Raw genomic sequence first — 25,293 nt, 5'->3', positions numbered from 1 at the left:
GTGCTAGGGGCCAGGAGACACACCAGCAAAGCAGAAAGTCTTGGTTCCTGCCCTCCTGGGGCCGGTAGCCTGTGCCAGACATGGATAAACTAATGACTCTGAATGGCTGTGTAATGGGAAGCTGAGATAAGGGATACAAAGGGCAGGCTGCAGGCAATCCCCATAGCAAAAGAGACTGAAGGTTTCTAAAAATGGTGCTTGTGCTGATATTAGAAGGATGGTGGGGGCCAACCAAGTACCCGAGGAGGGGTGAAGAGGGGTATTAAGGTGAAAAGCCCTCAGCTAAGCATTTACAACCTGAGAATCTTGAGGCGCTCCTGTAGCAGATACAGAGCAGGAAGACAATGAGGGCATCTGAGGTCAGAGATGGCATAGTGAGCCCAGCCTGCTAGCCCCCGTGCCCTGATAACATTGGAGGCTTCACCTTTTGAGTAGGGGAAACAATTGTGGCATTAGTGAGGGAAAGGGGATGTTTTAAAAGATTTTCAGCTGCTAGAAAGAGACCTTATAGAATCGCCCTCAAATTGCAAACTCCTGGCCTTATCCCAGTGGCTCAGTTGGTTGAGCGTCATCCGGAATGTCAAAAAGGTTGTGGGGTCCATTCCAGGACAAATATCTAGTTTTCCAATTCCAGCCCTGATCTGGGCAACTGATTGAAATTTCTCTCTCACATCGATGTTCTCTCTCCTCTTCTTCTCTCTCTAATATCAATAAAAAAAAAATATCCTCAGGTGGGGATTAATAAATAAATAAAAATTTTAAACTCCTGGATGAAACCGTCTTTTCTCCACTGACTAATTTGGCCAAAGGCATTTCTTTTCCAGCTGAAATATACAAAACAGATATGACTGTCATATCCATTACATTGGGAATTTATTACTTCCCCAGTGTTAATCATGCAGATGCTTTGCTACTGGATCTTTCATTGCCAAGGTTCTTGTTTTTAGATTGCCATTCTGAAAGTCCCTGATAGATGACTTTCATTATTGGAGAAATTGTTTCTCATCTCACTGATGATCATGCTGCAGGCGTTCTGGGGATCTGGGGACCTGGGGGTCCACAACCCATTGTGGTTCTTGGCTTCTTGCATGGAAGTATTCAAATGAGCACAGAGTTTAAGGTGAAAGTGAGTTTATTAGTGGAGCAGTGAGAGCACCCCTCCCATAATGAAATGTGTTTCTTTTATTGAGGTTCATTTATTTGGGGGATAAGGTATTTAAAAAGGAGAAGGCACACCCAGAATCTTCCAAAGCTCTCTTGGCCATGCTGTGTTCTTAGATGAGTTTCTGTTTCCTATCATGGCAGCATGGGGTGTGTAGTTTAGCATGCTAATGTATTACAATGAGTGTATAATGAGGCCAGGGGTTACCATTAGGTGAAATTAGTGACCTTGTTGGATCCAGCTGATCTCTGCTGGTTTTAAGACATAACTCCAGCAGGGGCTGGTCTTACGTTCTTCTTGACAGTTCCTATAGTTTTTATCAATGGAAACTATTTGCCACATACCCAATCTCAGTTACTTCTAGGGAAGAGTGGCTTGCACCCATTTTCTCCAGTTGCATACCAGTAGCCCTTGACAGGCATGTGTGGCATGATTTATAATAGCAGGCTGGTTCCTCCACCCTATGGATCCACCAGCCATCATCTTCCCCTGCCCGCCTTTTACATTAGCTCCATAACACAAGCTTTCATGCTATGAGATGATGTGCGGGTCTGAAAGTTTCCACATCGTCCTATTTTATTTTCAGCACAACTCTGTCCAGTGCAACTACATAGAGCAGATGACTCAGCTTGGCTGACATTTGGCCTCCAGAATATTGCGAAAATGGACAGTTGGAAATGCAGCAGCTTAGTATCTTGGCTCTCCAACCTCCTAAATTTGCTGCTGAAAATTGGGTGTTTGTCAACTGTTTCTTCCTTAAGCAGGCAAACTTTAGTCCTATGAGATAATAAAGCAAACGTTAAATCTCACCTCAGGTATAGCAAAACTGGCTGAACTGTGCATTTGATTGTAAACAAGCTTTGAACTGAGTGGCACAGAACCCTCCACTTAGCAACTTCCAGCACAATGAGATCAGCTATAAGAATGGAATAAATTGGAGATTGATTTCTGCAGTTCCATTCATTTGCAGACAATTATGCTGTGGCTCTGCGGTATAGGTAGTAGCTGCTCCTTTTAGCCAGAGGCTGATTGAGATTCGCTACCTACCACTGTTAACATTAGAGTTGTGATTCCCCAGTCACACTTCAGTAACCAGGACTAAGGAACTGTCCCTGTAAAGGTGATCACCAGCAACAGCTTAGAGCAGAGGTTCTGGGGTCACAGATGCCTGGGGTCCCATCTCTCCCTGAAGAGCTAAAGGCCTTTGGTTAAGTCTTTTATATCTTTGAACCTCAGGGAAATAGGCATAATGGTTCCACCTGCCAGATGTTGAATGTATTAAGTGAAGTAAGTTACAATGTGCCTACACAATGCCTAATACATAATAACTAGTCAGTAAATGGCAGTATTTCTTTTTTCATATATTTTTAATTTTTAAAAATTCTTTATTGATTGAAGTATTACTATGTTTCCTTCCCCCTTCCTATTGACCTATTCCCAGCTACTCCCACCCCCCAGCACATACCCTCACCCACTTAGCCTCTGTGTCTATTAGTTATGCTTATATGCATGCATACAAGTCCTTTGGGCAGTATTATGGCAGATTCAATGGGTCCAGGACCAGAATGCCAAGTAAATCTTAGGAGCAGAAAGATGAGAAGGAAATAGGTTGTGTGCCTTGGGACTCTAGTCTGGAACACAAGCTTCAATTTCTTCAAAAGAATAATTCTTAGGATCCTTCATCTGGACATGGAATTCAAACACAAAGCATCACACCTTTGTATGAAACCAGTAGAGGCTCCCAGCTGTCTACGCAGCAGATCTGACCTTCTTACCATGACCTACTAGACTGTCCACACTTGGGTCAGGTCCACTGCTTGAGTCTCACCTGGCACTGCCCTCCCTTAGTTCTGGTTTCAGCCAAAGGAATGCATCCAGTTTCTGCAATGCTTTGCCTTGTGAAAATGTCTCCTCTTAGCACATAATTTTGCCCCAGAGTTATGAAAATGTGAGAGAGATCAACTTCAGAGGCATGTGATTTTTTATAAAGTGGTTGCTATTTCCCCCTCTCATTTATCACCTCATGCAAAGATAGAAACTAGGAGAAGAGAGGGAGGGGACGGAAGACATACTGGTTCTCTGGCCAAGTCTTGCCTATTTGAATTTGGTTCATTTAGGCCCCTTGATGGGTGGCAAGACAGGTCTAAGCTGCTTTCTGCTGGTGTCTAGTGTGAAGAGAGCAGGATTGTTCCTCTCAAATCTCACTGCTTTCTGGGAGCGGCCAGCTCTAAGCCTTCCACTGGGTGTGGTGGGAGTGAGCAGTGGCAGCCAAAGCATGGGGTGTGGTCTCAGCTGTAGGACGCCAGTCTGTGCCCTTTACTTCAAGGGCCTTTGCCCATTGAGTCTCAGCTCTGGGCACTTTGCCTGGATGTGTGACATAAATGGTTCCTGTGAACAAACCCTGTGACTCGGAGATCTGTGTGAAGGTTTATTGGAGAAGGTCTTGGCAGCCATACCTGTCAGGGAGGGAGGGCAGCAGGATGGGCAGAGGAGGAGGTTGACTGGGGTAATAGACTGCAGTTACAACAGAGGTCTCAGCCATGCAGGACAGCAGGACTCTGGATGCCCCATGTGTGTGGCCCCACCTTTCCACACCCCTTCCCAGTCACTGGGTGTCAGCTGCATCCCTTTCTGCTTCATGATCTTCATCAACTATGAAATAGCACCAGAGTCCATAGAAAATGCTGTGGAAACAAACTGTGATTCCCTTTAGTGAAATGTTCAGAGAGGGCAAATATGTGCAGACAGAAAGTAGGTTCATGGTTGCCAACAGCTGGGGCTTAGAACTGGAAAGAAACTGCATATCAGCCTGAGGTCTCTTGGGATGATGCAAATGGTCTGAAATTCGTTTCTGGTAAAGATTGCATAATTCTGTAAGTTTCTATTGTGATACACACTTAAGATAGGTGATCTAATGTTACTTAAATTATACCTAAATATGCATTAAAATATTGTGGGCAGTAAAGAGGACAGAGGGACTTAGACAGGAAAGGTAAACCCCAACTCTCCTTTCTTTGCCAAAAACAAATGGTCAGATTTGCATTGCAGGAGAGAACCTAGGTGCCCTCTGAAGACAGGGGTGGGAAAAAAAAACAAAACAAAAAAAACCAACAAGTAAGCATGGCCTCATTTTTGCCTTAAGGCTCTTCTCCTCACAGCAGCCAGCATGATATAAAATTTTTATTTTTAAGTGAGTTCATGTCATTTCTGAGCTTAAAACCCTCCCATGACATCTCCTGCCCAGTGAATGCCAGAGTTCTCTTTGTGGCCTTCACAGTTGGCCGGCCAGCATCTGAATTCCTTTTCTGGGCCTCTGGACTGTCGGCCCCCCCTCCCCTTCCCTACACTCAGCCCTTGAGCTGTCTTCCTACAGCTCACACATGCCAGGCTAAGATTCTGCTGTGTGGGAGTCCCTCCTCCCCACACCCACGTGGCTCCCAGCTCCTTCATCCTCTAAGCACCCCACCCCACCCCTGCAGGGGGCTCTTTTCCTGGCTTCTTGTCCATCTGTTAGCTTATACACCTCTGGACACACCCAGCCCCTCCTTGTTTGTTTGTTCTTCTGGGCCATGTGCTGCTCTCTGTGTTCACTGTCCTCTCCTTCTAGAATGTGAGCTCCATGTGGGCAGGGGATGTGTCTCTTGTGCACACTGTCCCAGATGCCTAGATTTACTCCAGGGCAGGGAGGAAGGGGTCTGCAGATAGTTTTTGAAGAAACAAAAGGATGGATGGATGGATATTAACTCATTCTTTCTGCCTTCCTCCTTCCCTTGGGCCCACTCTTTCCTCCCAACCTCCACCCCTCCCCTGACCCTCACAGTTACAAGGGTCTCCCCTTTATTTCTGATGTGGTCTTTGGGACTGTGATATGATGCTCCCCAGGCATTATTAATCTTGCTTTTAATGCACTGCCAACTTCTCCAGAAATTGAGAAACAGGAAGGAAAGCAAATGAGATTGTAAACCCAGATACCCTATGACAGGAAGATGAAGTCCCCCGTAGTCTACTGGAGACAATGCTGTTTGTGTGAGGGAGACAATTCTCTTGTAATAAAATCCAGCAGAGTGAGTCTCCCTGAGGACACAGTTCTGCCCACTTGACTTGTGCAAGATTGGATGAGGCTGCTGAGGCTATTCCAGGTTCAAAGCCGCTGGTGGATCACTGTCCAGTGATTGCAGGGTGTAGGGAGTGCCCCATGGAGGCATGAGGCCAGGGCCAGTTGCTCACTCTTCATGAATACCGTGTGTGTATGTGTGTGTGTATATATATATATGTGTGTGTGTGTACATTAGCTGTGCATGAGTGTTTGTGTTTGATGAGAGAAAGTTTTGATGTCAGTGTGCTTGCATCAGGTGATCTGGAAATCTTTAGACATAGCTGCATGTCTCGATGTGTCTCTAAGGTCTGGCCTCAGCCACCCACAGCAGAATTACTCACTCATAAAAGGCACTGAGTGGTTCATCTTCATTTCTTAACCCCTGCTATTCTGGTACTAATAAGACCCATCCTTCTCTTTTGTGCTGTTCTTTGGAGAGCACAGACGTCTTCCATTCACAATTTCTCATTTCATTCTGATAACCAAAAGCAAGTGCCCCTCCTTTACAGGTGAGAGATCTCCCCATCCTACCCCCAACCCAAACCTCTGAATGTCCTCTCCAAGGAAAGCCGATCCCATCCTCCTTTCAGGGGCAACTGTGAGGCTGACCCACTCTCTCCCCAACTTCTTCAGGAATCCATCTCCATTCCATGTCTTCATTCTCCCTGTGCTACTGCTTTCTTCCTCCATCCCCTCCTCCTCAAGCCCACCACCCTGCCTGGTCCCCCTTTCACTGACAAACTCTTCCCATTTATTTCCTTTCTTTCTGAACCAAAGCCCTCACTTCCCATTGGTTCCTCTGACTTCCACCCTTACACAATCTTAATGCTGCTCTTCCCGAAATTGTCAATTATGTTTTCATCATCAAGCCCAAAGCCTCTTTGAGTACTCAGCTTGGAAAGGATGTCTGCATTGTGTGGCATGGCCGTGAACTTCTTCCTTTTTGAAATCCTCATATCTTATTTTTTTGTGTTTTCTCTTTTTGGCCAACTAACGTTTCTGTGACCTTTGTTGGCCTTTAAAAACCCATTGAATGGTTGCATTCCTTCCTTTTCCATCTTCACATAACCTGGGTGGTGTCAGCTTTTGGTCACATCCAGCTTCTCTTGTACATAGATAACTGTGACATTTTTCTCCCTGATTCACCCTCCCTTCTAACTGCACTCTTTGTACACCCTCTAGAAATCTCTGTTGAATGTGCAATGACACCACAAAGTCAGCTAGTCTATACCACTTTGAATCTATGCCCAGAATTCCTCCTTTTCCCCTTTTTTGGCCACTGTCTTGGTATTGGCAACATCAGAAGGCAGAAGGTCCTAACACAGCCTCACTTTTACCCTTAAGATTTGTTTTTGTTTTTTTTTCCTCACCCTACCTCATCTCCATCTATAAATGTCTCTTGAATTGCTCACAGTTTTTTTTATCCCTTCTGCTCTGTCTTATCTTTCCTCGAGGTTATGGCCACTTCTGGTGTGTTCAGAGGCTTCGCACAATGGCTTGACAGATACAAACACACAGAGATAGTTGATGATCAACATGATTACTCATATATGCACCCAGCTATGCATGTAGTATATTGTTTTCATTCAAATCAGATGCTGTAGCTCTTAAATGGTTCCAGTCCCACAGAAGCACATGGGTTAAGAACACACAGAAAACTCATTAGTACAGATCCAAGGAAAGTGGACATAGCAGCAAATATATAGGTATACATTTGTCAACAAATGCATAGTTAGATACAAAGACAGAAAAGGAGCCACAGACATAGAAGCACAACCATGGACAAATATTTATTGAGATCTTTCCATTGTAAGACAAAAAGTTAGAGCTGGGAGAAAAAGGCTGCTTTGGCCCAGCGCCCCCATGGTGAGCTCAGAAAGCTCCGTATATTTGCAGTCTCTTCTACAATTGATCACTCTACCTCTTCCTCTCCCCTTCCAGAGACTATTTCCATTCTGAGACTCTGAGCCTCCTTTTTCTATTCTTAGTCTTGTTAGACCCAAGGGTTGACACAGTTCTGCTTGCTGCCAAGCTTCCGGGATGCTGTGAGAGTGGGAGTGCTTTTCATTACGCCAGATACATTTACACAGATGTTATCGTAATGCACTAAAACCTATATTTGCTCTGTTATAGAGATGAATCACCAATTCCTTACATTTACACGGGATTTTAAATCTTTTCAAAGTGTTTCTTCGGACATTCTCTCATCTAAGCCTCAGGATGCTATTTATTATAAATGAGTTTTATATATTGCACATATTTTACATAATTCCTCTTCTTTTCCCACCTCCTAATAAACCAACAGAATCTTCATAGTTGTTAGATATCAGTGATTTATTAATGTAATCCACTCTGTTTTTAATTGTCTGTCCCACACTCTATATGCTGTTTTTGGCTTGGATGGGTTGAGTTATATACATATTTTTGGGTTAGTTGAGTCATTGTTATTATTGCTTTAACCCTTCCTACTCTTTCTTCCCACCATCATTTACATACTCTAGTTTTCTGTCTTTGCTTGAATATTTGAACTCATTCATTGAGATTTTGAATATTATTTTTCAATGCTCAGTATAGTTTATATAAAATAGAAAAATAGATGGTGTCCAATGTGGCATTCTACATTTTCCTACATGTTTTATTTTATATATTTTATCTGCTAGCTAGGTGAGTTGGAGCAACTAGCATAACCACTCTGTATTTTATATTGGTTAGGGTGGGAAGTTTATGGCAAATATTAGAGCAGACACATGTCAAGTGCCTGGCCCATTGCTTGACACACACTTAAATAAATTGTGACTACTATAGGAGTGTGTGCTGGTGACTGTAGCAGTAGTCAAATTATGATAATGTGGTTAGAACATGCTCTTCACAACTGTCTTATAGGAAAGTGCTTGGGAGTATCTCCCTCATGGGTCCTAGTTTAACCTTAACATGTGGTTGAACATTCAGGCTGTTTGCCATTTTTGCCCTTTATAAGTAATGTCTCACTAAACATCTTCTTGCATACAATTTTATTCTTCTTTTCAGTTTAACATTTGTATGTATTCCTATGAGTGAAATTCCAGAATGAAGGGATATGTACATTTGTAAGGTTCTCAATAGATAAATAGTGCCAGATTGCTTCTCACCAGAGCACCATCAGTTTACACTTCCAGAAATTCAAGAGAAAGATTATTTATAGGAAGTTCCATAGCCTTAGCTGAGCTTGTTTTCTGTTTGACTTTTCTTACACAGATTTTTCTTTAAAACCATAATATATGTGTGTATGTGTGTGTGTGTATATATATATATATATAGTATATATATACATATATGTACATGTTTGTATATGTATGTACATGTGTGTACATATTTTATATATGTGTATATATTATATATACATACTTTTATAGAGCATGTGTCAGTGATGATATTTAAGTATCATTTGCCACATGATTTTGATAAAAACTGGTTGCTCAAAGTTTGAGATGCTTACTTGTGATGATACATAAGATAATTTTAGCTAGCATGTGACATGAAATGAGATTGGTTTATATATTGACAGTGATGTTCTATTTCCAGTTCCCTTTCTGATCAGATCAAGGAAAAAGTCTAAATTTGGTGCCAACAACTTTAAAACCCTCTATTCCTTCTTCATCTCCCTTTTAAAAGGAGGGGCTTTTATCCCCCCTGGAGTTTCTAGCTCAATTTTAATAACATAATTTGGTCTCCAGTATATTTATTTTATGCTTTCCTATATTTTATAGAAATAAATATTTGTACTTTATTTACAATCTTGATATAAAGGGTTTTTTGCACATATTTGGTTAATTAAAAAGTGCAGTGGTATATGTACAGATATAATAATTTAATAAAAAAAATTTTAATGTATGGATGGGGCAGACATCCTGACATTGTTGTTCCAGTGATTAAAGTTTGGGACATACTGCATGGGGAGTGCATCACCACAGATTTCCTATGCGTAATAATAACAACAAGTGGGCTTTGGAAACACATTGACTCCAAGTGTCCATAATGCTTGACAGTTTGGAACTTTGTGATTGCTCCTTTATCCCTGTTCATTTGGGAGTGTAAGGACCTAGCAGGTGGCCCTGAGGAGAGTCACTTTAATATCCGGTGAGTCCCATTGGTTCATGACCAGGTGAGAAATCTCCTCACTTGGCAGGTAAAGAGCAGAGTGGGAATGCTCAGTACTAAGAGAAGCATAAATCAAGACTGACACTGTGAACAGAATGATTCAGAAAATGGGATTAAATAGCTTAATGATAGTAATTGTGAATCACAATGTCAGGTTTAGTAGAATTCTAAGGATGTACTTGCTAACATTAATGAGGTTTGATGGAATAAAATTAACCATGTCCAAACAGCTGCATGCCTTCACAACAAAGAAGCTATATCTCAGCATGCTGATACATCCTCTCCCTGGGGTCAATTGATTTTACTTTTTATCTTTTAGGATATATTTAAATTCGCAAGAACGTCTCCTGTCCCAAGACAAAAGAGGTCCATTGTGGTATCTCCCATTTTAATTCCAGAGAATCAGAGACAACCTTTCCCAAGAGATGTCGGCAAGGTAAGTCAGACAAAAGACAAATGACAAAAGCTCGCTTTTATTAAGAGATGAGCATACATGAGACAAACTGATGTCTTGGTGACAAGCTGGAATTGGCCTTAATTCCCCTATGACAAAAAGGCAAACTGTTTTTTGGGGGAAAAATTGTCAAAAGATTAGTGTTTGCAAAAAACAGTAGTAACAGCTTTGAATGTCATGATCTGGAGATCTGTGTGGTACATAACGATGTTGAAGTTGTGTCAGAAGCCTGCCATTGGCTTAGCAACAAACTAGTTGCTCTCATAGATAATTTCAAGGCAGCCATTCAGGTAAGTTCCATTACTGTAACAGTATGATGATATGTGGTCTTTTAATTTAGATCCTAGTTTTCAAATGTGTTATTCCAGGAGCAGCATTGGATCAGCTTTCTAAAAACTAAGATCAAAGGCACCAGATCAAAGAAACTAAATCATACTAATCAGATTCAGAAAACACTGTTGTAAAAATCAAAACCACAACTTTCCCAAGAGGAAACAGTCACTGTGAAATGGACAGAAATACTGGTGCTGCCTGCTCAGCACATTCTTGCCCCATAGAAGCAACAACATGGAGAATCAAATTTTAACCAGTTTGTATTTTTTTTGGTGAACTTGAAATTTGAACAATAGTGCTTAGTTGAATGAATCATCTCAGTGACTGTATCTATTGGACTATTTATCCATTCATTAAATAAGTAAGGAGCACCTTTATATATGCTGGACACCAAGATTGGAGATTGGTAAGCATAGGTTTGAGCAAGAATACATGCCCCTGTTGTGATGGGGCTTGTATTCCAGTGAGAAGACAGACAGTTTAATGAGTAAACATATAAACATGAAGACTGCTGAGGATAACACCTGCTTTGAAATAAGAAGTGGGGTGATGTGAAAAAGCAAAAGGCAGGATCAGGAAGTAGAGGGAGGAAGGAATCTTTATACCTGCTTTACTCTGGTAAAGTCTGGTTGGAGTTACTGACATGTGACTGCAAATCGGAAGACTGAGAAAGGAATGATTATGGGAAGATCTTGGTAAACTGCATTCTTGGCAGAGAGAACTGCATGTGAAAAGGCCTGGAGATGGGTTAGAATGGGGTATATTTTAGGAGCAAATGCATGGTTGGCTACAATGCAGTGAGTAAAGAAGAGAGTGGTAAGAATTGAAGTCCTGGAGGCCAAGGTGAGAGGTAGGGATTTCACTATGCACACAGCAAGAAATTCTGAAGGTATTTGTGTGTGTGTGTGTGTGTGTGTGTGTGTGTGTGTGTGTGTGTGCGTGTTTTAAAAGAACCTTCTGGCTGGCTTCCCTGTAGGAAATGATTTGTTTGGAGCAGAATTAAGTGGTACGAAAGAGTAGGTACCTAGAGATGGGATAAAAATAGGGTTTTATAGTGATCTGGAGGAAATGTGAAGATTACTAGAAATCTGCTTCTATTAGAAACTAGAGGCCCAGTGCATGAATTCCCTTGGCCTGGCTGGTGATCGGGATCAATTGGGGCCATCTTGTCAGGTGTTTTGCTGGGTTTGAGCCTGCTGGCTAGGGGGAGGGCCTGCAGGAGGTTGGCTGGCCACAGGAGGTTTGCTGTGGGAGCACACTGACCATCAAGGGAAAGCTCCTATGTTGAGTGTATGCACCCTGGTGGTCAGTGTGTGTCATAGCTACTGGCCAGTTGTCTGATCATAATGGTCACTTAGCCTTTTATAGATATATAGATTAGAAGCATTGATTATTAAGTGTCCTCATAATCACTATATTTGTAATTAATCCACCACTGTGCCAGATGTCTTTTATTTTTAAGCAAAACCTTGCCAGGCATACAGGTTATGATGTAGAGGGAAGCCGAGCTGTTCTGAACGGGGTGGGGCTAAGAGCCTTGGCCCTTTGGACAGCCCTAATTACTCTCATGGCTTTTGTAATTTTTCTGAAGCCAATAATGGCAATGGCTAAGGGACAAGAGTCCTCAATTCTGCAAGGCGATGCCCTTAAACAATTTCAAAGACACCAGTTGTATTCTTGTTCTCTAAGCCTGGTGTGCATCAGACTCACCTGGTGCAGTTAAAATACAGATGCCCATCTCCACCCTCAGAGATTGATTTCATTGGCTGAAGGGCCAAACATCAGGATGTTTAAAAGATCTCATGTAATGCTGATGTAGAGGCAAGGCTGAGAACCACTAATCTAAACTGGTCCTATTTCAGGTATGAAACAGCAGCATTCGCATAACTTGGTCACTTACTAGAAATGCATATGCTTGGGTCCCATCTCAGAACCACTGAGCCAGAAAGTCTTGGGATGAGACCAGTAATCTTTCTGGGCATGCCTTTCAGGTGATTCTGCTGCACTCTCAATTTTATGGAGGTCTGATCTAAAATATGTTCTCCTGTCTACCACTAATATATATATAATACTTTCAGTATGGGAGTTTCAGTCTCATTAATTAGGTTAAAACAAGCTGCTTGGAAAATTGGTTATTCTGGCATAATTATTATTAATACACCCTTTCTCTTAAACATGTCTAGATGTGGTCATTAAGTTATGATCATTCTAAAGTTTCCTTCTTTCCCACACATTCATCCCCCTGACTGTATTCGGATAATTTTTATAAGCCTCTTTCCTTGAGACACATAATGGGTCAATAAGTATATTGCTAACTAGAGACATTCTTCTGCATTGTTCCTGCAAATTTTGTTTCCAATCTGAGGCTTCATCTCTCCTTAGTGCTTTATGTACTGCCCACATGGGCTCTTAACCTGGATTCTCTACAAAGCAACTGTTTTTCTAAATGTGATAGTCTACTAACATTGTAATATGTGAAAGCCTCCCAAAACTCCAGATGGTTTTTACAGAATAACTGCACTGCCTTCCAAAAACTGCTCTTTTTTCCCATGCTCTTTATGCCTTTGAAGGAACATATTTTCATTTTTGTGTTTTCTTGGTTTTATTCATTCATCTTATTCTTTTCTTTATATCTTTGATCATCATCAACTCTACCAGTAGCTGACAAGCATTGGTCTGCAGAGCTATGAGAGCTTATAGGCGTCTTCAGTGAGTACTGGGAGGTGGGGAGAAGGGAAAGGAAACCAAAAAGGCATATTATCCCCATCCGCCTGAGCCAGGGCAGCTTCAAATCAGACTTTAGTATAGAATGCCATTTGAAGAGATTCTATGGTTATTAAAGAATAAAGACACTTGTCTTACTTTGAGTTTCTAGAGACAAGAATTCAAATGCAGGTAGTTTATTTAGAATGTAAAGAGAATACTGGTAAGGGAGTGATGAAGAGAGAGTGGAAAGAGCAGCCACTTGGGAGACCTGTTTATCAAGAAAGCCAACACTGTGAATGATTGGATTGCAATCCCAGGAGGATACACTAGGGAATGGCAGTAAGCACACTGTCAGAGTTATCCATTCCACAGGGAAGGAAGCTGGAATATTTCCTTCCACAGGGAAGGAAACTGTTGCCAACCCCCAACAGTTTTCAGTTGAGGGCCTGTCCCTCTGCCCTGTGCTCTATACAAAGGTGCAATGGCCCTCCAAGGCCTGGGATGGGCTTGCAGGCCATAGGCTATATGGCAACTAGAAGTCTGGGCTGTGAATTGAAAAGGTGAGGTCCAAGGGGCACGAAAGGGTACTTCTGCTCTATCACTAAACTCAGTATAATACTTTTTCTTTGCAAGCTAGGTTTTCTCTTTGTCTTATCCTCTCTCCACCTCATTTCCTGAACTACTATTGTTGTGTCTCATGCCTTTGAAGCCAACTGTACTTCCCTCTCTCCATTAATAAGTACTTGCTGCATCCCAGGAGGGAAAAATCTCTGAAATTCAATCCTGTTCATGTCAACAAGCATACATTCAGCACCTGCTACTTACAAGGCACTGTGCTAGAGCCTGGGCATTTAATGACAAAGGGAAACAGACAGCATCCTTGATTTCATAAGATTACAGAGTACAGAAAATAATTCAAATTCATTATTTTCCCAGTACTGTAAATCATAAGCATTTTCCAACTATTATGTTGAATACCTCATAATAGCAGCTGCATGGAGATAATCTTCCAATTTGCCAAATAGAGTAATGGGACTCAGAGGGATGAAGTAACCTGTCCAAAGTTACATGGTCCCTAAACAGCAGAGACAGGCTCTGTGACAGCCCTTTGAGATTTCAGTCTGTGTTCTCAGCCAAAATGCTCAGGGCTGCTGAGCACAATCTGAGAATTCTTCTATGCAATGAAATATCCTGGCTGACAATTGTTCTCTTTAAAATAGCATTAAGTTTAATTCTTTCAAACACACCAAAAAATAATGTAGATGGAGAGATGATGGATCAATGGACTTACGTATGATGAAACAAGTATCATAAATTGTTAATAGTAGAATCTAGGTGATGGGAGAATGTGGAACACTGTAAAATTCTTCCTATTTCCTATGTGTTTAGGAATTTTATAATACAACCAGAAGCCTGGTGCATGAAATTCGTGCACAGGAAGGGGGTCCCCTCAGCTTGGCCTGCACTCTCTCCAATCTGGGACCCCTCAGAACCTCTGGTTCCTAGCCGCTCACCTGCCTGCCACCTGATTCCTCTAACTGCTCTCCCCTGACAGCCTGTTCACCCTAACTGCTCTCCCCTGCCTGCCTGATCACCTCTAACCTCCTCTGCCTTGTCCTGCCAACATGGCATTATTGGGAAGGATGTCTGGAAGGACATCCAGAAGGTCATCTGGAAGATGTTCAGTCTAATTAGCATATTCCTCTTTTATTAGTATAGATGCTACCTTGTCCTAAAAATGCAGGTTGTTCCCAGGTTTTCCTATCATGGAAGGGGAGCCCACAGTAGCACCCTGGGTTCTGACCAGGGCTTACCCGCTTGTGCTCTATCTCAGCAGATGTGATTCCTAGAAGAAGACTCTTGGATATACCTTGAATATTTATATCAATTTGCCAAATCATTCTCCAAAAATGTCGAGCCACTTTCACTTTAAACTCCCACGAGCAACCATGCTGTGCCCTCTGTCCCACTTTGATGCAAATATCATTGATTTCTCCCTAGAAGCTTCCCTCCTGTCAGTCAAGACTGCTTGGTACTTGAACCAACCTCATTGTTCAGCTGGGGAAATGATTTCCTGAAATGGAATTATGGAGGAGGAAAAATAGTTTTCCTCTACCTTTTTGAGTTCTTAGTGAAGGTCCTTGTAATGAAAGACAGATCACGAAGAGAAAAACAAAACTTCATTAACATGTGTACCTCGTGTATATGAGGGAGATCCCAAGGAAAAATGAGTAACTCCCCAAGGTGGCTTAGAATGCAGATTTAAATATCTTCTTCCTAGGGAAAGGGAACGGGAGATGTAGGCCTCCTAGAAGAGAGTAAATGATTTTTAGGAAAGATGAATAGGGGTCGGGGGAGAAATAGTTTGTAACAAAGTTTGGGTGTGATGTCAACTTCTACTCTCTTGTCCTGTGACAGGGGTCAGACTTCTATGCATGATGACACTTCTCCAGTCAAGGGGACCTATGACATTTAAGCTCCTTTAGGGGGGTCCAATTTTAGAAAGATCAGGGGACTTCAGTGAAATCCTCTGCATGCATTTGCTGTTTTTTAAGCATTTGCAGCTCACGATCATCAATATAACAACACAGCATATATTGGGGTGCCATGTTCTCTTGACCTTCAGAATTAACCCAACAAAAGCTTGTTTCATCTCTTTGATGACTTGCCACAGTAGCATTATTCCCTGGAGATAGTATTCTGACCATATCTTCCTGGGAGTGGTCATAACATACCCTGTGCTTGTAGAAAGGTGTGGGCCACATCATTAAGTAAACCAGGATCCATTTTCTCATCTTGTGGAAAGGGATATAAAGTTATGATAGTTTATTTCCCTTTCCACAGGTTTCTTGCAGGTTTGTGTCTCTGCTGCACCACCCCTCCCCCACACCAAGCAGCCCCAGCGCCTCTATTTCAGGCCTTAGGGCTGCTGGGTGCCAGGCCTGCGGGTTTGTGTCTCCAATCCAGTTCCCTCACCCCTCCCCTAGCCCAGGTCCACAGTGGTGGGACTTGGGGCTGCTGGGTGCCTGCCTCCTTTTGGGTTTGTGTTTCCCATCCCCCCAGAAGTCCCAGTGCCACTTAGCCTCTATGGGCCTCACCATCTTGGTTGGGTTAATTTGCATACTCACTCCTATTGGCTGGTAGCTTAGCAGAGGTACAGTCAATTTTCATGCTTCTCTTTCATTAGATAGGATGCTAGAAAAATTAAGTTTAGCTAAACATAAAATTGTCATAAACAACACAAGAGTTGGCATCCTGACACACACTCTCTCTCTCTCTCTCTCTCTCTCTCTCTCTCTCTCTCTCTCTCTCTCTCTCTCTCTCTCTCATATTTTATTGCAACCTGAATTCCTTTAAAGCAAGGAGTCCCTTTACTATAGGGTAAAGACATCAAAAGCAAGGTGCTGCAGGGAATTAGCCCTCTGTAGGGGGTTCCCTACAGAGGGCTAATTCCCTGCAGCACCTTGGGTTGTGCCACCTAGAATGGTATATTCACAAAACGGCTATGCAGACAGCTCTAGGGATTTGACCCAGTATTTACTGATGCATAATTCATCTACCTGACAAATAAATTGGTTGGTAAATAGCTAAATTACTAGGATTTCACCATCTCTGTCAGTGTTTCTAAAAAGAAGGTAAAACACCAGTCATGAACATTCTTCTACAAACATGATTTTCTTCCTGTTTTTGAATACCAGTCAGCAGGGAGGATCCTGGGAGTGTGTAGTTCCCAGCACATGCTTTTTTATTCCCCCTTCAAAGTGTGACTATTTCAAAATTTGGGCCATAAATAATTTCTCAGTTTTACCAACTTTCACTGATAAATATTTGATTGCATCTTTAGAGAATTTTGAGTTCTTGGACCCAATTGATTGAGAGCAGGGGACTTTAAATCTGTGAGGAAGCAAGAAGGTCTTGGGAGACGTATTTTATTCTGTTTTATATTAAGTTTGAAAGACAAGTCATTTATGAAATGCTTATTAGAAATTCTACTTTCATCACAAACCCTTTTCATCAAAACCAATGAAAGTACATTTTACTGAAAATCCTTTTTTTATATCCCCTATAAATTGGTAGAATGGGCCTTTAGAAAGAGATCTTTAACCCAGAATGGGAGAAATATGTAATTGGCCCATGTGCTCTTTGTAAAGAATCAACATAGATCATTAGACTAAGTCATAAAATCCACTCAACCAGGATGTGGCTTTGAGTGTGTCATGAATGTCAGTCATACTTGAGGGTGATCTATGGCAGTTGCTAAATACTCCTCAGAGTTCAGGATAGATGCTTATTAGAGGCCTCCTCTGTCCAAGCACTGTGTATCTCTCACTTATGCAAATAAGTGCTGAGGAGCCTCATGTAGTAAAATTAAACTTGTTTTACTCTAAACACTAGACATTTGCATCACTTTGAGAACCCCTAGGTGACAAGCTGCATCCCAGAAGCTGGACCAGAAACCTGGCACTGATCCCTAGCACTGCACCATGTCACCCTCCTACAGAAATGCAGGCGAGGCATCCCTTGCTCCATCCTATTGCCTGATCTATTTCACGGAACCACCATCATCCCTCTACCTCTTTTAAAATCTATTGCTTCACAGCTCTTATCCAAACCTAACTGCAGGCCTTTTTTCTTCTCAGAAATTTACATTTGTTGAACTTCCACCCTTTTAAAACAACTAGCAATTTTATTCAATAACTAAAACTTGCCATTGGCTACTGTAGGGAAGAGAAATTTGAATATAGAGCATCTATGGTGTCCAGAAGCTCAGTGCTCCAAAATTCATAGTGAGGTGAATGGCAGAACTTGTCTCTACATTCAGCAACCCTATGGTTTTGGACTCTTCCCTTCTCACTTCCCGGGGATGCTCTGTTTACAGTCGGAGGCTGCACTGTCCAATGGGACATGTGCACCATTGCAGAGTTCTGTATACACTCCCAACATGGTGGCCACTAACTGCATGTGGTTGCTGAGCATTCAAAATGTGGCTAGTGCATTTGAGAAACTGAGTTTTCAAGTTTAATTTAAATTTAAGCTTAAAAATTACTATTTGACCCAACTATTGGAACAACTTGGCACATAAATCTACCTTTTCAACCATAAATTTTAATCTAAATACAGATTAAATATTTTTGCTGAAAATATACTGTCCAAATTGAGGTGCAAGTGTGATTAATATACACTAAGGATTTCAAAGACTTAGTAAACATGCACAAATATAGAAAATATCTCATTAATAATTCATATATTGATGTCATGTTGAAATAAAAATACATTGTATGTTATTATGAAGAAAATTAATCTCATGTTTCTTTTTACTTTTTTATATGTGGCTATCAGAAAATTAAAAATTATATGGTTGGCATTATGTTTATATTGGGCAGTGCTGAGCTAAAGCTATATATATATATATATATATATATATAATCTCCACTATGGAATTTTTATTTGATCTTCTTTATATATGTTTATATTTCTTTGGTGACATGACACATTTTGAGCAACAACTTAATTTCTTTTATATTTTTCTTATCTTCCCATTATAATTTATCAAGTGTAGTGATTCATTACAGTGCATAACACACAGTAGGGATCAAGTAGTATTCTTTGACTTGAATTCTAGCCAGGCCTATGCCTGGTTGGATAAGGCATTCACTGGTTACTGATTAATTGAAGTCATCACAGCCCGATTTGTTGTTAAAATGAAATTAACAGACCATTATATGATCAGTCTGGATATTTCCTATAAATTTTAATTTTCCACAATGGTAGTGGGGCTACCAGATGAATTGCTTGGCAGTCAACTGTTATGATGTCAGGTCATAGAAACATCCTTAGAAGATTATGATAAATTTTATGTTGACAGATTTTGTTTGTGTGTATGTGTGTGGAGAGAGAGAGAGAAATCCTATATTTCAGGATTTACTCATATATACAATGATACTTAAATCCATTTAAATTTAAAAAATAAAAACTTTTATTTTTATTCACAACTAAACAGAAGTGATTCTAACTTATTTTTACTAATTCTAATAAAAGCTTATATTCATCATTAACAACTCTTCTACTCTTTTCACACAGCTTAATAAGGATAAAACATAATTGAGTTGTTTTGGTTCTTTACCAAATACGTATATATGCAAAAATGACCTCCATTATATACATCTAGCAAATAAAGGCATCTGAGCCTATGTAAGAAGCAACATTTTTATCCCTGAGTTTATCAGCCTTGCAGTTATCAATTTGAAAGTTTCCCAAGGCTTTATTACTAAATTTATATTTAATTATTTGTGAACATTAAAGGATCTGCCATTGCAGCTTGAATTAGCATTCTAGAAGTAGGAGAGTTGAAGAATTTTTAAATTCAACTAAACCTTCCACATCTAATGAGTGTCAGGATCTTAGCCAAGCATGGCTACCCTTGGTGTTATGTTCAGTTCTTACAACAGCCCTTTAAAGTACTCCACCCATTCTTCAGATGGGAAGCTAAAACTGAGAAAAATTAATTAACCTGCCAAAGAGAGTGGCAATGCTGACATGAAACCTAGGACTCTACACTTCCAAACCAATGATCCCTACACAATAACATAAGTGAATGTTTAGTGTCCATGGGTCTTTGCTGTTTGCATAGTGTGGTCACTTGAATTTGAATGGTACACACATTACTATTGAAGGTATATTCTCATTGTACTATTCAGAAAACTGAGGCTAGAGCACCATGCAAGATGGTCTACTTGTGATACAAATTGAGTTGTGTAAGTTGAGTTCTTTCTGCCATATACCAGGGTTCCAAATTGATTTCAAAATAGCACATGGTATGAATTAAGGAATAGGCTTCCTTGGGGGTGGGGGAGAAGGTAGGAGGGATACACATAAGCCAGGAGTCAGCTAAAAATGAGAAGTGTGCTCCCCATTCCCATCAGGCCTGGGCAAACAGTGGAAGACATCACACAGGTTTGCCAGGTGAGGCACTCTGCTCCCTGGTTCTTCCTTCTTCGTGGTCGGCTCAAGTACAACCTTGGCAGTAGGTGGACAGTCAAACCCTGGAGAGTCTTGCAGCCTCAGTGCTAGTACCCAAATTAGCTGGAGTAGTCTGAGTTTCTAGATGCTCAAAGCAATGCCTTGGGCAAGAGTATGCTGGGAAACTGGCTCTTAGGGGTGAGTAGAGCCATGATTTGGTGTTTATCACATTCTTTGGTATACATACTCCCGCAATGACCAATGGTAAGTTACTGGTTTGAACAATTAATAAACATTTAACAATTGGTAGTAGGACCTGGCTTCTGCACACCACTGACCTTGAGGTCCATGGAATGTGATGCTGTATGGGGTTGGGGATGCACTGACTCCACGGGGAGCTATGCATGAATGGAACCTCCAACATGGAGAACTGGCTCACCAGCCACCCATTCACCGTAGGTTTTAGCTAATTTCATGTCCAAGTTGAGCCCCAGGGATCATTTTTAAAAATATATATTTTATTGACTTTTTTACAGAGAGGAAGGGAGAGAGATAGAGAGCTAGAAACATCAATGGGGGAGAAACATCAACCAGTTGCCTCCTGCACACCCCCTACCGGGGATGTGCCTGCAACAAAGGTACATGCCCTTGACCAGAATTGAACCTTTCAGTCTGCAGGCTGATGCTCTATCCACTGAGCCAAACCGGTTTCAGCCCCAGGGATCATTTTTTGACAACTCTGTCCCTTACATCACATTAAGTAACTGGTCACACAGCCAAGTGCAAACTAGAAGCAGACTTTGCCCCTTTGCTCTTTCAGCTCTGCCACACCTGTTCTCTTTTGCACAAAAATCACGTGAGTGGTTCTATGGAGACTTGTTGTTGCTTTTCCCAACCCCCATCTTTCCCCAGAGGTCTCTGTCCCCCAAGCCCTCTGTGGCTTGTTTCCTGAGCCCATTTCTTCTATGGCTCACTTCTTCTACCTCTGTGGCTTCCTAAATAATCTCTCTCTTGTCATTTGACTCTTGGTTCTAAATCTTCTTAGCCAGAACTGAGGTGGCTGAACTGAAGTTAACACCTGGTGCCATTTTTCCACCACTAACGAAAGGATGCTATGGACTGAGACAACCAGCACAGGAAAAAACGTGGGCTGCATACTAGGAACGTGGGCACACAGGACATGAGTCTGACTTCACTACTGTCATGTTCAACATTGGAATGGAATGAATCATTTTCTGCTTCTTGTCAGTTCACCCATTTGTACTACCAACTACTGTATGTCTAATGGAAGGAGAGAAGCACATGGCGGGAGGAATCCTCCTGAGGTAAACATTTGTTATGCAATCAAACTAAATGTCCACTGGATTTCAGCTTAAAGTAGAATCTAGGCTAGTTGCCACTGATGCATCACCTCCCAAATTTCTGCTAAAATATCAGTGAAGACACAGAAAAGGCAAAAATATACATTATCTCTAGAAACTAAAACATTAAAAGAGCTAATTGCCAGTTTCTGAGAACATTGACTAAATGCAGGACCAAAGGAGTACTACAATATATACATATATTTGGCCTAACAATGCTAAATCTTGGGAAACTCAAAAAAACTTTCCCCTGGAAAAATGCGTGAAAATGCTTTATTCCTTCCTGCCCTGTTGAGCTGTGAATCAGCATCAGAGTTTGTAATCACCTGTTTATTGTGTGTGTGCCTATGATTATTTTGTAGCAGCCAAAATACTGAACCAGATGCCCCTTTGCACCTTTTTCCATAAGCTTTCAGATGGTAATCCCAGAAAACAAAGAGAGGCAGAGGCCCAGGTGTGCTCTTGTTATGCATGGGTTTTCACATGAACCTGGACTTGAATAGTAGTCTTCCTGCTATTGCTGCTGCTGCTGAATAATCAGGGATTTGGCATGTGGGGAAAGAGGCTAATCTTATTGTGAGCATTAGATATTCCCAACCGGGTGAGTAAAACAGGATGAAAAAGAAATCCCTTGAGCCAGTCTCCTGAGGCTGACAAATTCAGTGCCAATCGTCCCAATTCTACCTGGAAAATGATGAAGGGAGAGATAAAATTTTCTGTGAATTGTGGAGAAATGAGGTTAACCTCACAAACATGTATTTGATGTGCACAGTTTTGCATTGAGGTAAGGCTGGGGGTCATATCTTAGTTTAACAAATATAATAGACCATGTGTTGAGAAGCAGAAAAAGGCTCTCTTCACCAGACAAGGAAAGCCACTGCCTTGCTGCATCCTACATTTTTCATGTGTGGCTCTGCTGACAGCCTTGTTCAAAGGGAGCCACAAGGAACAAAAGTGAAAGCAGAAAAGTCGAGCTTTGGTATAATTAAGAGGCATCAGGCCCTAATCGGTTTGGCTCAATGGATAGAGTGTTGGCCTGCAGACTCATGGGTCCCAGGTTCATTCCAGTCAAGGGCATGTACCTTGGTTTTGGGCACATCCCCGGTAGGGGGTGTGCAGGAGGCAGCTGATGGATGTTTCTCTCTCATCGATATTTCTAACTCTCTATTAATCTCCCTTCCTCTCTGTAAAAAATCAATAATATATGTATATATATATATATATATATAGATATATAGATATATAGATATATAGATATATAGATATAGATATATAGATATAGATATATATATTTTTTTTTAAGAGGTATCATAAGTGCTCATTTTTTCTCAGCAAGGAGGCCACAGCTGACTCTCAGTAAGGGAAGTGGGGGTACAGAGCTCAAGGAACTATGGAAGTGGGTTGGTTCTTTTGTGGTCATCTTCCAGTCCTGGCTTTGAAGAATGTATGGTTTGAGGCACAGGAAACTGACCACCAAGGAGTTTTAAAGTAAAGTTTATTCCCCAGTAATGAGCGGGACTCATTACAGAGGTAGAAAAATCAGAATTGAAGGATTTGGGAGGGCATATGGACCCAGCGGGGCTGCCACCTGGACATGGAGGATCAGCAGCACGTGGCTGATCTGGGGGTCTTTTTAAGGGGAGGAACAGGAGAGGGTTGGACCCAGGGCAGAACAGGAAGGGGTGGGCTCCAGGACACTTTGGCAGGCGCTGATTGATGGTTCAATTACTTGGAGATGTCTCTGTGACAGATGCCAGTAATGTCATGACTCCGCCAGTTGGGAGGAGGGAGAACCTTATAAAGAAGACTGAGGCAAAAACTGGGTTGAGAAAGAAACAAACCACTTAACAGTTTTTGGAATAGAGGAAGGAAGGAAGGAAGGAAGGAAGGAAGGAAGGAAGGGAGGGAGGGAGGGAGGAAGGAAGGGAGGGAGGGAGGGAGGGAGGGAGGAAGGAAGGAGCCTACCTTTATTTCCTTTTCTAGATTGGAACTAGCCCTGGCTTCTGGATGTGTCATAGGAGAGAGACTTCCCTTGGGGCTGGGTTGCTGGGAACAATGCCTCCCAGCATCTGGGCTTGGCCTGTCTCTCTGCAGCAGTAAGTGGGGAGATCTTAGGCACAATGACACTCTTTGCTGTAAGTTTCAATGTTTCCATTGATGGCTGCTTTATTGGAAATGTTGGTGTTTCTTGTTGCATTGTATGGTTTGAATCAGGAGATAAAGAGCCTTCAATTTAGGCCAGTTATGTAGGCAAACACTCTAGGCTGAAAAATTGAATCTCATTTATCAAGCAAGTACTACTCGGCAGGACATCCAATCTCAGGAAGGCAAAGCCAGTAGATGGGTAGATGAGCACTAAGATGGGGAGCTGTGGGAACAAGGAGAAGTTGAGAAGATGGGTAAGTAATTCCCAAGAGGATTATTGCCTGATTGGTGGGTTTCAGGAGGCAGGGTGAAGGTAGGAAGGGAAAAAAAGAATTCTCCAGGCAGCGGGAAGAGTATATGATCTAATGTCCAGAGGCCAGAGAAAGGATGGCATGTCTAGAGAAATGAGAACTGAGAATAATTGAATATGACTGTGATGAAAGGAGAACTTATCACAAATAAAATTAGAAAATAACCAAGAGCTAGAGGAAAAATAACTGTAAAAACTACTTTGGAGAGTTTACACTTCATTATAAAGGTGACAGAGGGTTATATACCAGGGAATGACATCACTAGAATTTTAGGAAGATTCTTATTGCAGTGGCTGAAGACTAAGAAAATCAGGAACAGGGGACACCCACATGGAAGTTGTAACAACAGTTCAGGTTGCCAATGAAGGGCATATGGGACAGGAGGAAGAGAGAGTCAAGAGCTATGGTCCAGTAGAAAGGGTAGCATCTGTGGCTGAGCGTACTAGTATGTGTGCATGGTGGGAAGGGAAGGAAATAGAGGAAGGTCCCTCTTAGTTGGGGACATTGTGCCTTTCTAGGATGCTAAAGAAAGTCATCTGAACTGAAGGTTTAGCTGTGGCTCAGTAAATCTTTTGTGAAACAAAAGCTGTATTTTATCCTTATCTCCAAAGTTTTCTCTTACAGTAGCTCTTTGAAATATGAGTGAACTCCTCTCAGAGGAGACAGGCCTACCTCTACGTTAGGTATATGTACTTACAAATGATATGGAGAGCCATTTTTCTAGGGCAGTGGTTGGCAATCTCATTAGTCAACAGAGCCAAATATGAACAGTACAATGATTGGAATTTCTTTTGAGGGCCAAATTTTTTAAACATAAACTTCTTCTAACACCACTTCTTCAAAATAGACTCGCCCAGGCCGTGGTATTTTGTGGAAGAGGCACACTCAAGGGGCCAAAGAGCCGCATGTGGCTCTTGAGCCACAGTTTGCTGACCACGGTTCTAGAGAATGGATTAATTTTGCAGCAGCATCAGGCTTGTGGAAAACCAAGAGTTTCAAATGTCCCTTAATCATGTCTTACCAGGTCTGAATCTAAATCTGCCTGATTCATGCCCAGGAATTTTAGTTCATCTTTCCATGATGATGATTTATTTATTTATTTTTTCTTCTAGCTCAGAAATACATAACAGTTGTGCTCACTGTTGGCCTGCTCACCTCAAAGTCATACTAGATACATTTCTTCTTAGTAATTTCTTATTTTTTATTGAATTGATTGGGGTGACATTGATTAATAAAATTACATGTTTCAAGTGTACAACTATAACACATTATCTGTACATTATATTGTGTATTCTCTACTCCAAGTCAAGTCTCCTTCCATCATCATTTATCTCCCCTTTATCCTTTTTCTACCTCCACCACCCCCTTTCTTTCTGATAATCACTTTAGTATTATCTGTGACTTTGAGGTGTTTTTTTTTTTTTTTAATTCCTTCACCTTTTTCACTTAGCCCCCTAAACCCTTTTCCTCTAACAGCTATTAGTCTATTTTCTGTATCTATGAGACTGTTTTATTTTTCGTGTTTATTTATTTTTCATTAGATTCCACAAATAAGTGGAATTATATGGATTTCATCTTTTCTGGCTTATTAGCGTAATACTCTCCAGGTACATTCATACTGTCACAAA

General features: G+C 41.4%; 1 protein-coding gene across 1 annotated transcript in view; it reads left to right on the top strand.

Annotated features, from left to right (window-relative positions):
• CDH13 (cadherin 13) overlaps positions 1-25,293 on the top strand; it is a 1,012,190-nt gene that overhangs the window by 424,909 nt on the left and 561,988 nt on the right. Inside the window, exon 4 of the mRNA XM_036440234.2 lies at positions 9,715-9,831. Coding sequence (XP_036296127.1) covers positions 9,715-9,831 — 117 coding nt within the window. The remainder of the gene's footprint in view (positions 1-9,714; positions 9,832-25,293) is intronic.

Source organism: Pipistrellus kuhlii, unplaced genomic scaffold (assembly GCF_014108245.1).
Source record: "Pipistrellus kuhlii isolate mPipKuh1 unplaced genomic scaffold, mPipKuh1.p scaffold_m20_p_17, whole genome shotgun sequence".
NCBI lineage: Eukaryota > Metazoa > Chordata > Mammalia > Chiroptera > Vespertilionidae > Pipistrellus > Pipistrellus kuhlii.
This window is presented reverse-complemented; position numbering and strand designations above follow the sequence as displayed.